Here is a 12,432-nt window from a genome sequence, read left to right as displayed (position 1 = left end):
GTACAATTGGGATGCTAAAATCAGTTTATTAAAGATCCAGTAAACTGGCTTTTAATGATCAGTGATGACATACAGACTTGACTGTCCCTCATATGTCAGGCAACTTCACTCCATCAGCTCGTATCTAAAAACAGTTTTGCCTGGAAGCCTGGAGAGATGAAGTGGGTGTAGGTTCAAGTTCCCCATGAGATGGCACCTGAGAGAGTCTGTGCCTCTGGATGAACCTTTTCTGTCTGTGTACTCTGCCACCATTTTGTAAGACTTAAACCTGTCTGTTAAACAGTGAGTTTTGTCTGTGAAAGTTTCATGTAGTTCCAGTGGCTCTGCTTGATTCAGTAGTATACAAAACTTCTTGGCAAGTTAGTATGATTTGTATGTGAATTTTCCAATTGTATTTCAGACTTTAAGAAAGAAAGGCCTTAATGGTTGTGAGAGCCCTGATGCTGACGATTACTTTGAGCACAGTCCACTATCGGAGGACAGATTCAGCAAACTAAATGAAGATAGTGATTTTATTTTCAAGCGAGGCCCTGTAAGTACTTTTATTTTATCTCTACTTTTTATTTGTTGATCCTTTTTATTAACTTCATTATTTAGGCTCTGAACAAGAAGGAACACAGAGGGTGCGACAGCCCGGACCCTGACACTTCATATGTGCTCACGCCACATACAGAAGAAAAATATAAAAAAATTAATGAAGAGTTTGATAATATGATGAGGAATCATAAAATCGCAGTGAGTACTAAAGTATGGTTTGTGCTTCTATTATGTGCATGAGAGTTTTCAGTGTTTGCTTACCACGGAAAACCACTGCAAAGACAAGAAGATGTCATGGGTTGAGAAGAGAACGTACATTTTTCAGGGAAGATGAGATGCTGATACTTGATCTTGCTAAGATACATTTTATTGTAAAGAATAAGGAGATTTATCTCTAGTTTCTCTTCTGCTCTCACAGTTTTTCATACCTTGTGAACATGAGGGAACATTTCCAAATTTCAGGAACCTGGCTTCATTTCCTAATTCTACCTAAATTTTGTTATAAAGATAGGTTTTGTTGTGGGATGTAGGGCAGTTTATTTACATCCTGTAGCTCTCTATCTCTTCGATCAATAATTTACAATATATTACACACAGGCAAATAAAATCAATTTTGTCATCAAATCAGTGGAATTTTATTTTGTTGAAAAACTGGATGTAGACAAGTATTGAGATGTTTAAAAATGAAGACTGGTGCACAATGGGACCCTCAAAAGATTGGTGTCTTACTGCTTTTGAAATTCTAACAGATACCTCAGTGGACACTGTGGAAAGTCTTTGAAAATTTTGTCCCGCTTGCAGCTCTTAAGTCCCCTGATCTGTCCCCTCGTGTGACCAGAGGACCATTTCTCATTTTAGTGTTATCTAATTGAAAAATGAAATTGTCATGGTCTGAACCCCATATATCTGAACCCAGATATTTACTGGGCAGATAATTTGTGTTTTCCCTGGTTTGATATATCCACTTCAGTTTTGGGGTATGAGGCAAAAAGGGATTTAGTGGAGAAGGACTCTTGGAAGAGAATTTGAGTTCAAGAACTCAAGAAGTCTGGGGATGAGAGGACTGTACATTTTGCATGTTTTTTTGTGGAGGTGTACACAATGATGTCTAATTTCCATGTACAAACCCAGTTAGTGCTGAGTATTTTCTGACAAAACTAATACAGGGTTCTGCGACAGCCTTTGAATTTTTAACATTGCAAATCGTGTAGCAATTAAAGTAAATGGACTGACTAGGTTAATCAGCACAGACCCTGGGGTAATTGAGCAGTGTGTCCCCAAGTGACTTGCTGATACTTGAAATTATTTCATTGTTCAGAGCAATGAGGCCATCTCTGCAGTCTTAACAGCAAACTGACAGTCGTGACACCCAGCATCACTTCTTTTAGCCAGTTCTTTATACTTCAGTGAAGCCAAATGAAGCCAGTATCTTTTGTTCCTGCATTTTTTGATATCCAGCCTTTCTGTGTTGAGACATCTTCAGGCCTCATCTCTAAAGTAATGCAGCTAAATTGCTCTCCCTTGGTGTTCTGTGGTCTTCATGAACAACCTGAATTGTCTGTGTGGGCATGAGTGTAAATAAAGAGGCCAACATTATTTTTTTAGCTCTATAGTTTTGTATTTTATAGCTTAAATTGGATCTGTTTTGGTTCTATTTCCAGTACTTACAAGTCTGTGTAAGGACATGGTTTCCTTTTGTTCTAATGCACTTGTAGTGTCAAAGGATAGGAATGAGGCAAAGTGTGAAGAGTTCAGTCATAACCAAATGAGTCCCCTAGATGGGCAGAGGCAGATTTTACTGTAAGGTGTGGGGGGGAAGCTGTCATTTATTAATTCTGTATTGAGAAACCTGCAGACAAAAAATGTTCCAATTCCTTCTAGCATTGTTTTAATCATACTTCAGGTATTTCAAGGGTAGTTTGACTTCCTTGGGAGCTTGCTGTTTAAAAACAGCCTTTTTTGTAGATATTAAATAATTTCTTGAAGTGGTTTCTCGTGAAAACAAATCCCAGAACAGCCTGTCATTAGTTAGATACTGTGAATGATTTGCTAGCATTATGTTGCTATGCTTCATTACTTTTTCCTTCCTCTGTGCCAAAAATTGATAATTATTCTTAGGAATGCTTCAGTAGTGAGAGTGTCTTTGGCTCTCACTAGGAAGAGATTTTGTTTCTTGTGGAACATGTATTATGCTCTTTTAATTGATATAGGTGTTGTATTTCTACTACTATCAAAATTGCAATACAGAAGCAGCATTCTAAATAAATTTTAAGTTGCACATGACAAAAATGAGTCTTTTTAAGCATTCTTGCTCTAGGTCATGAGTGTTTGTCATCTGCATTTCACTTTGAAATAAAAGCTATTATGTCTCTATTCTGTCAAATGATACTGAATTTTTACCCTTAAATTGTACCTGTCATTGTTTTGTTTCCAGTAATTATGAGAGTTGTGAAAGAAAATAGTTGCTTTTGTTCCAGAAATTAATCACTGTCAAAGGACAGGAATGAGACAAAGGCCAAAGAAGTTAGTCATGACCAAATGAGTACCATAGATGGGCAGGCATCTAAGCTTTTGAGTCAAAGAGCTGTTGAATAACAAACATACATACATCAGAAAAAGAGTTGCCTTTTAGACAATGCTGTAAAAGTTGCAATTCAAAAAACCTGAGATTTGCAAAAAAGCAAATGGATTGGTTATTCCAGCAGAGTTTTGTGGGACACAGCTCAGAATAATGGCAATTTAAATGTTTACGTTCAAGCTGCTGAATTAAGTGAATTTCCAAGTATCTGTTTACTTCTTTTAGTCTATTGAAAACTTTGTAGAGATGAGTGGCAATATTTTGGTGAGGTTATTGATAGAAATGTTATCACTAACTTTCTTTTTTTATGTAATTACTGACTATTGATTTTCAAATGTGCATGTTTATGCTTTCATTTTGAAGGTGTAACTGTTTATTGATTTGTAGACATGTTTAGCTTGTCATTGCTTTGTAATAACCCAAATTAACTGACAAATCTGTTGTATTTTTTGAGTTTGCAGATTCTTATGAGTATTTTCAATTTTTTGTATTTGAACTTCCAGTGTTTTAGAAGTTTGATTTAATTCTTTTGGAACTATATTTATATGATGTATAAGAGTTTAACACCGTACTCTACAACAAATGGATGTTTTATAATTGTATGCTTAATATTAAAAACTAACCATTAACTTTTTTTTTTTAAAAAAACCAAAGAACTGCCTGAGTAATTCTTGGCAAACATGAATGTATATTTTTATAACGTGCTATTTCTGCAAACACTATTCATGCTAACGTTGTTGTCTTGTATGTGTTCCTTCTCATCTCCCCTGCAGCCTGGCTTGCCTGCTCAGAACTTCTCCATGTCGGTCACAGTTCCAGTGTCCAATCCCAACACTTTAACCTACAGTAACCCAGGGAGTTCCCTGGTGTCCCCCTCCCTGGCAGCCACCTCCTCCTTGACGGACACCACCATGCTCTCCCCCCCTCAGACCACCCTGCACCGCAACGTCTCACCTGGGGCTCCTCAGAGACCACCAAGTACTGGCAATGCAGGTAAGATTTTACTCTCTTTTAAGTGTTGTTAATAACCTCCCTGCCCCAACAAACGACCCAAAAGAGTAGCAAGTTCTTAAATAGTTTGGGTGCAGTTTCTTTTTTTGAACTTGCTCAAGTTTTGAAGGATGAAATGTGATACTGTGATGACAGCGAGTTGGTTTAATGCTCTGCTTTATCTGTGTTAGGTGGAATGCTGGGGACAAGTGACCTCACAGTGCCAAATGGAGCTGGTACCAGTCCAGTTGGTAAGTGTTGTGTCATGGCTTTGAAAAATAGTACTGTGGCTTTTGTTTCACAGTTACTTAAAAGCAGTTTTTTATTTTGACTGCAGAAAAAGCAGTTGTGGCAAAGCAAAGGTTGTCTTGTCTTTTTTCTGGGTTGCACTGTAATTGCCAAGTCATGTGAATTCTTACCAGGATTTTAATATTTTGCTGCCATGCTCTTTCCACTGCAGTAATATTTGCATTTTTAATTTTAAAAATGTTTTAAAATGTGGCTTTCAGTAGTAGTGTGCTGCTCTTCCTTTTGTGTTTCTCTACAGGTGCAATTACAGCACTCTAAAGATACCTTATGTTCACCAAATTTCTTACTTCATACAAAATTCACTGTGCTTTCTAAACTACTCTAAACACAAATCAGCTGTGTTCTCAGCTTTAGTATTCCAAAGACCTGGATGTTTGATAGTGGCTGTGTTGCCAATCAAAATGAGGAAAATACAGACTGTTTGTATTGCCATGTGTATCTTGTTAATTATTTTCTAGCAATTATATGAAGAAAGCAGTAAATCTTGGAAGGTGATAGCTACGTTCTGTCCTAATTTTGGAAGAAGATGAGAGTTTATTTAAAAAACAATTATAGATCCTGCCAAAAAAAAAAATCACCGTACATTCTGCTCTTCAGTAAAAAGAAATAATAGCACTTCTTAATTTAAAAAAAAAATAAATGTCTCCTGTAATCAAAATTTAGTGCTGTGATTGAGGGTAAGCAGCCACTGAAGTTTATCATGTCACAAAAAGACAAAATAAGTAAGAGTTCACCCAGCCCCTTCATATTCTTTCCATTCCTTGAGATTCCTTGGTAGCTGAAGGTCAGTTATGGAACTATACATAAGTCTCCTTGGAATGTCTTCATGGTAAGGAATTAGAGAGGCAATTGTTGACCTTTCAGTATTTGCCCACTGGCTACTTAATGCAGCAACTGGGAAAAAGTCCCTTGAAGATAAATAGGGAACTGAATTTATGAATAAAAAAATGCTGCACGTACAAGGCTGAAATCACAGGACAGACTTTGCATTCTTCATCCATTCTTCAGCTATGTGCAGCAAAGATATGAAATATTGAAGTGGGGATTCTATCAGGTAAGCAAGATTTTAAGAGGAGGAAACTTGGTCACATGAAAAATGCCATTTTTAGAAACTCTGGAGGTCAGATGTTGATTTCCAGAGTATTCCTCAAGTCAGGCTTAATAAGTTTATTATCAAGCTGTTTCAGGCCTCTTTTTCAAAACAAGACTTGAGTAACAGCAGCCTCAGATGTAAGATTTTCAATAAGCAAGCAAAACAGTTGTTCACAGCACTTGCTACAGAATATTAAACTGTAGAAACACTCAGTTACAGCAGTTTGGTGAACATATTTAATTCAGTAAAAAGTTTTCCTTCTTGCATTTAGTAATGGTTTATGTGAAGAGCCAAAATGGCATCACTTATCTCTTACTTTCCAGAGCATCCAGAATGTTGCACATACACCCCCTCATTTCTAGAAAGATTTTTTTGTACAAGCAGGAATTGTGGCTGTGCAAGAGCAGTGGAACATGTGGAAGAAGCCCCCCTAGCAAAGCAAGCAATTAACACCAGAATGCTAAACCACAGATGGCTCTGGACTGTGAGAACTCCACCTTCTCCCAGGAGGAGGTGTGGCTTCTTTTAAATACTGTCAGGTATTTAGAAAACCACACACAACCTGATTGAGTAAATCTGCTCACTTGTCAGTTTGAGCTTGACAGCTGAGTTTGAAGTGTGTGCATCAAGTTAATTATGTCTGCAGGGAACAATGGGTTTAGTTTCTTGCTACGTTTGCTGTAGAATTAGCTTCTAAAACAACATAGATTTTCTTCTTTTAGCTTTCAAGGTTTACTTTTCAGCTTCTCCAGAACACAGAAATTTTCTGTTATTGTAGTTGTGAAAGGTCATGTGTCAGGTTTGCAGCTGAATTTATAGGAGAGATGTCAAAGACTGAGTGAGCACTGGGGTACCCATATTTCCAGATACTCTATTACAGACAAAGAAAAAACCCAAATCTTACTTGACATTATGAAGTTTTGAGCATTTGAGATTTTATTCTCATTTCACTGAAATACGAACTTTTATCTCTGAGTAAAAAGCAAGTAAAGGTTATCTTGCATAGGTGGGACCCAGTTCAAACAAAAAAGGCTCATGAGTCTTTGTCTCAAGTCCTGCTCAATTGAGTTCCAACTCAGTTGGAATAGGTATGATTTGCTTTAGCAGTCAATTGCCAACTTTACTCTTTGGGTTTGTTGGTTTTTGGGGTTTTTTTTTGGTGGAAAACAACTTCAAGTAGAGTATCTGTGTTTTGTAGCCAAGACTGGTAGGTGGGTTTTCTATGTCAAGAAAAAAGAAATTGTGATAATGATGTAATACTGAGGGCTTATTTCATCTGCAGTTGTATCTCAAAGAAGCATTTTTATTCTATATTATTTTTTAAATTTTTAAAAATTTTTTAAAGTTTTACCCATCACATAAGCAATTGCAGAAAATTTTTATTTGTCAAGGGTATTAGTTTTGGGAGGTTGAAAAATGTCTGGCATTACAGCTTTTTTTAAAGCTAATTAATTTTTTTCTATTAATCAGATCCAGTGCTTCAATGATTCAGATTATTTTCATGGTTCTGTTGCCCATGGTCAGTGTTAAACCCTGTTCCATTTGGGTTGCAGCATTGCAATTTATCTGTTTCTGTGAAGTCTCAGCATTTGTGTGTCACCTTGCCCAGGATACAGCACCCCATATCCTCAGGTGCTGGAAACATATCCCTTCTGTTGTCCATTCTTCACAGTGGTTTTGTGTAAATACAGGAAAATCAACAAGTTCAGAAAGTAGAACTGATTTCAGCCACTGTAAGCTGTTTAATACACAGAAGACCTGAGGGGTACCCAATTGCCACTGCTAAGGTTTCACACAAAGGTGCAAAAGCATCTGTGCCTCTGTTTTAGGTTTGCTGTTGCATTCTGAGTAATGACTCTGTCTTGAAGGCCCATTTAAATTCTAAATATCTTTGAAAATGGTCTCTCATGTAGCTTAGGGGAAAAAAAAAAAATCCAGTGATATGGAAAATGAGCATTTTTTTGTTTGTTTTGTAATGTGAGTAATCACTGCCTTGACACTTAGTCATGTGTATTTCTTCTTGCTGCATTTTAAAACCTGAAGTACTGCCTTAAAGTATAGATCTTGCATATTAGAAATCTTACATTACTGTCAAACGTATGTTTTAATTCTCATCATAATATTATCTGAAGTACTGAATTGTAAAGATCACTGGAAACATAATTATTGCAGTTTCCTTGATGTTACAGTAAAATCTTTCCAAAGCTAGCAGAGAACTTAAGCTTTTTTAAATGATGGTAGAATCAGCAGTGATTTCTGTGCCAAGCTGAAAATACATTATTAACAGCAAATGCTATTTTGTTTTCCTTTTCTTAAGTTTCCATTTAAAACTGCCATACTCAGAAAAAAAAAGGCAAAACTGAATGATTTGTGCAACTAATGCACACAGAAATGCTGTTGTTGTATTTATTTGCATTATCTTTCCCCCTTCTCTCCCCTGGGGATGTACATGTAGATGTTTTTCTTCAGTAGATTTTATCTGGTCTTCTCAGTGCTTAGGGAATCAGTGACTTACTGCAAACACAATTTTCTGCTTCTAATTGTGTGACATTTCTTGGGTTGTGTGATGTCATTTGAGGCATAAATATTTGTTCACTACCATTCTTATTTTTGCTTCATCTTACATTGCCTAGCTGCTTGCCCACATTTATTTTCCAAAACTCTGTATAACTGTTCAGTTTCTCTAAAGGTGAACCACACACAAAAAAAAAAAGATTAATGACATCAATGACTATAATTTATTCCTTTGAGTAGTAATAAGTACATGGAGTACTTTCCAGCCACATGTGTTCATTGTTCCAGCTGATGTGATTTATGTAGTGAAATATGAGTCTGGCTCATGTAATTGAATGCAAGGTCTTGGGCTGCAGGACAATAAATGAGATTAAGCTATATTACATTTCTGAAGGCAGAATATACAGCTGTTAAAAGGGGTGGATTTTAACATTTAGCTTCAGAAAAGAGGTTATTTTCTGACTAAACAAGAAGTAGGCTAATGTACCTGAACAATGTTTATCATCAAACCTAACTAAATTTTAATTTTAACCCTTTTTAAAAATTCTTCATATAATTGAGAGTCTATCATCTTTGCATTGATGTGTGTGTGTGTGTTTGCCAAGTCATGTGTTTCAAAAATGCTTTCATAGTCTGTTTTAAAGAATTAGAATGAAATATAACTCTTGCAGTACAAGTAAACACAGCAGTCTTCTTTTACACTTACACTGGATTCTGGATTCTGGTTCCATTTTTCAATCTGATGGTATTTTTAAACAGAAAATAATTGTCTCCGGGGAAGATCTATAGTGGGTGGGGTAGATACAATTTCTGTATTATACAAAAGAGTAAGAATATATGGAGTTATTAAAGCTTCACTTTGGCAAACTGCCCTATGGTTGCATCATCCTGTAATCATTATCTTTTTCTGGCTCCTGACCTTACTCTAAGAAATACCAAGCTTTTAGTGATCCTTTCACTCCTGTAATTTGATTTTCTTATTAGATTATTAACAGGAAAAAAGGCTAAATTTGATATTAAAAATGAATATTCTGCAGTCTTACTGCAGCCCTAACACATGATTCTTCAGAGAATTCATACATATGCTTCAGTGTTTGCTAAATGTCCAGTGCCTGTTATTTATGGCAAAGGGCTGTTACTGGATTAATACCCCTGGCACTGCACACTTTGGACATTATTTATTTCTCCCATTCTTAATGCCTTTTTTTCTAAATACTCCCTTTGAGAAATGCTCAGAACCAGTGCTCTGACTCTGCCCTGCAGCTGACTGATACTGCCCAGAGAAGGTAATGGCAAGAACTTTGTTGTTTTTGACAGCACCACCAAAAGCATGAAATGTCTGAAGGACTGGCAGAGCCTTTTTAATAAGGGCTGCAGGAAATGACTGTATTGGGTGTGGAAGAAAGACACTGTCCAGATTTAACACATGAGCTACTGAAATACTCAAAAACAGAGGACAGGAAATGGTATCATAGGATAGACTGAAATGCTGTGCAGAACTCATTGTTTGTACACACTGCTATTGTTCTGGAGTTCAGATTCAACTCAGAACACTGCAGCTTTAGCACACAGAAGGTAACCCTGACAGCCTCGTGAGTAATAAATGCTATTTATTACTTCATTAAAGCTCAGGCTTTACTTTTTTTGTAACAGTAGGTTCTTTAAATATTCTGATATTTTTGATATAAACAGAAGCTACCGTAACAATTTTATAGGTGTAATTTGGTGAAAATCATATTATTTCCTAGTAGCTTTTCCTTCCTCACATCTTTTCCCATAGCTACTTAAATTTTTCACTGTCTGTTGCTTAAAGATTTGTCTTGCAGTCTGATGCCATGTAGGCTGCCTGGAACTGATGGTCACCCTCATTTGCAGTGGATAGGTATTGATGCATGACTGTGTGTAACAAAGCCATGATTCTGTGAAAGCTCTTTCACAGTTTCAAGAGCCTTGGGGTAGCACAGAACTTAATTCTTTTGGTTGGTTGGTTGGTTTGGTTGGTGTGACCCAGCTGTGGTTGGTTCTCTCCCAGCAGTCAGGAGTATATTTAGCTCTAGTATGTTTTCCCTACTCCAGTCAAACTTTCCAGCCACTTCAACTAAATTTTATCACTAACCTAGAAGCATCCCAATAAATTCTGCTGCTTTCAGCTCAGGAATGTGGATACTTGAGTCACAAAATGTTTTTACTGTGGTTTTCGTACAGAAGGGAGAATGCTCTCATAAAAAGCTTTTTCTTCTTTCTGCTCTCTGTATTCCTTCTTTCCTTCATAACCTCTGATTTCAGTGGTAGAATTCTCAGAAAATGTAATCCCATACCTCCCATACAACTGTTTCAGGAAAGTACTGAATTAGAACAGCCCCTCCTTGCTCTGTTAACCTTGACAAACTCAAGGGATGTATCAGATCATCCATGTGTGGTCAGGCTTTTGGCACAGGAGGAAATCCACAAAGTAAATCCTGATTTGAAATCCTGCCTTTAAATTGGTGAATTTACTGCTCATCCTTATGTGTGTGAGAATACTGGGGTTGCAAATTCCAGTAAGCTCTACCTACTTATATTTTTTTTTTTTTCTTTCTTCCAAAATCTTAGGCAGTAACTTTATTTCCAAAAGACCTCTATAAAACTCTGTTAGTTAGAAAAAAGCAAAGATATTCTACTATGTCTTTCAGCAGTACCAGGCAGCTTCAGGATGTGTGCTGAGACATGTTACTGTTTTTTCATTCCAGTTAAGCTTTTCAAGGCATTAAAAATTTTGCTAAAGAAGGTAGAATGTGACACTGACAACTTTCTTATTTTAATTGCTTTTAGATTAATATGTAATTATGTAATAAAATTGGATTGGGCATAGGGGCCTCTTCAAATTAGAATAATAATATAAAATTCATGGCAGTATGGTGCTAGGGGCTATTAGAAGAGAATTTGATACACAGGGAACTTTGTGTAATAGACTTCTCCTTGAATTTTGACTATAAAGGCTGCTTTCAGCACTGCAATGTTAGCACAAACATAATTTTACTAGGAATTGTATTTATTCATACACAGGTTCTGCAGTGCTGTAGAACTGTAGGGTTCCCTGTTGTGAAATTCCCCCTGCTTAACAACATTTTATTTTATTTCCCAATGAAATAAGGTGTGTGTATTTTAGGAATTATTGCTATAAATATGATAAAATCTTTGGAATCTGGCACTAATTTTTTTTGAGAAATATATTTTGGTGAACAAATTGGTGTGTTTTTTCAGTACAGGGAAACAGAATACGCAGGCACTTCACTGTTTTGCTGTCTTTTTACTTTTTTCTGACCTGTTTTGAGTGTAAGCTAAGGCAGTCAGAGTGTGTTCAGTTTTTGGAGATTTCAGTGCTGAAGCCAGGACCTGTAGGCTTTGGCTGATCTAATTCTACTTTGAATGAGTATCAGGTAAAAAAAGACCTGTGTATAATAAATTGTTGGGCATAAATTGTGTATATCTGTGTCCAGAACTGGAAGGGAAAGGATTTGTTCCCCTCAGTATTGCTAAATACAATAATTTGAGAATGAAATGAATTTTACTAGAAAATAGATACTGGAGATATTTGAACAATAGCTTTTAGAAATAGAAACTTTAAGAGCTGAGTTTTATTCTCCAGGGCAACAACTCAATATAGTTCATGTGCTGTGGGGGTGGGGATGAAGTGGGGCTGTGCAAGAGCCCAGTTTTTGCAAGCTCAGCCTGGAGGAACTTGAAAGGGCAAAATGAAAAGCCCACAGCAGATGTTATTAGAAATAGTTGTTTGAGATATGCTCTTCTCAGCGTTTAAGCTGCCACAGTGTGCCCTTGAGGTGATGTTACCTTTACATATTGATCTTCTGGTGAAAGTGGTTTTTGTTTGTTCAATTATTCAATGCTGAGCCTCTTGTGAGAAGTTTTGTTCTTGGAAGTTTCACAAAGGAAACATTCCGTGATCCGTACACGCGCACCAACGTTTTGTGTTGCTCCTTGGTCTGTCTCACAGAACATTTCTTTTTCCTCTCAGGGAATGGGTTTGTGAATTCTCGAGCTTCACCAAGTCTACTTGGAACTACTGGTGGTGGGAATGGCTTAGGCAAGGTCATGCCTACCAAGTCTCCACCTCCACCTGGAGGAGGCAATCTGGGAATGAACAATCGCAAGCCTGACCTCCGTGTTGTCATCCCACCCTCCAGCAAGGGCATGATGCCACCACTGGTAAGTTAAACATTTGTTCCTTGGACTGGCTTTGTAAAAATGAAGTGTTCTATCCACATGCACAGGGAGAAACTGTTTGATCTGCTTACCATAGGTTGCAGTAATAGGAAAGTATTTGTGTTCTGAAATTGCCCTCATGAAGATCTAAGTTAAGTTGTTTCCTTGGGAGAAGTTAAAATTGTAAGGAAGATTTTTCTTTTAAAGT

At 36.9% G+C, this 12,432-nt stretch overlaps 1 protein-coding gene across 7 annotated transcripts in view; it reads left to right on the top strand.

The window, feature by feature from the left end:
- MEF2A (myocyte enhancer factor 2A) overlaps positions 1–12,432 on the top strand; it is an 80,035-nt gene that overhangs the window by 55,707 nt on the left and 11,896 nt on the right. For 2 of the 7 annotated variants that reach the window (XM_071754232.1, XM_071754231.1), the window contains exons 4-8: positions 401–532; positions 598–735; positions 3,889–4,108; positions 4,297–4,356; positions 12,037–12,227. In XM_071754232.1, coding sequence (XP_071610333.1) covers positions 401–532; positions 598–735; positions 3,889–4,108; positions 4,297–4,356; positions 12,037–12,227 — 741 coding nt within the window. Of the gene's footprint in view, positions 1–400; positions 533–597; positions 736–3,888; positions 4,109–4,296; positions 4,357–9,424; positions 9,597–12,036; positions 12,228–12,432 lie in introns of those variants that run through there. The other 5 variants (XM_071754235.1, XM_071754233.1, XM_071754236.1 and 2 more) reach the window with 3 other exon arrangements.

The sequence above is a fragment of the Heliangelus exortis genome, chromosome 11 (assembly GCF_036169615.1).
Source record: "Heliangelus exortis chromosome 11, bHelExo1.hap1, whole genome shotgun sequence".
Lineage (NCBI taxonomy): Eukaryota > Metazoa > Chordata > Aves > Apodiformes > Trochilidae > Heliangelus > Heliangelus exortis.
This window is presented reverse-complemented; position numbering and strand designations above follow the sequence as displayed.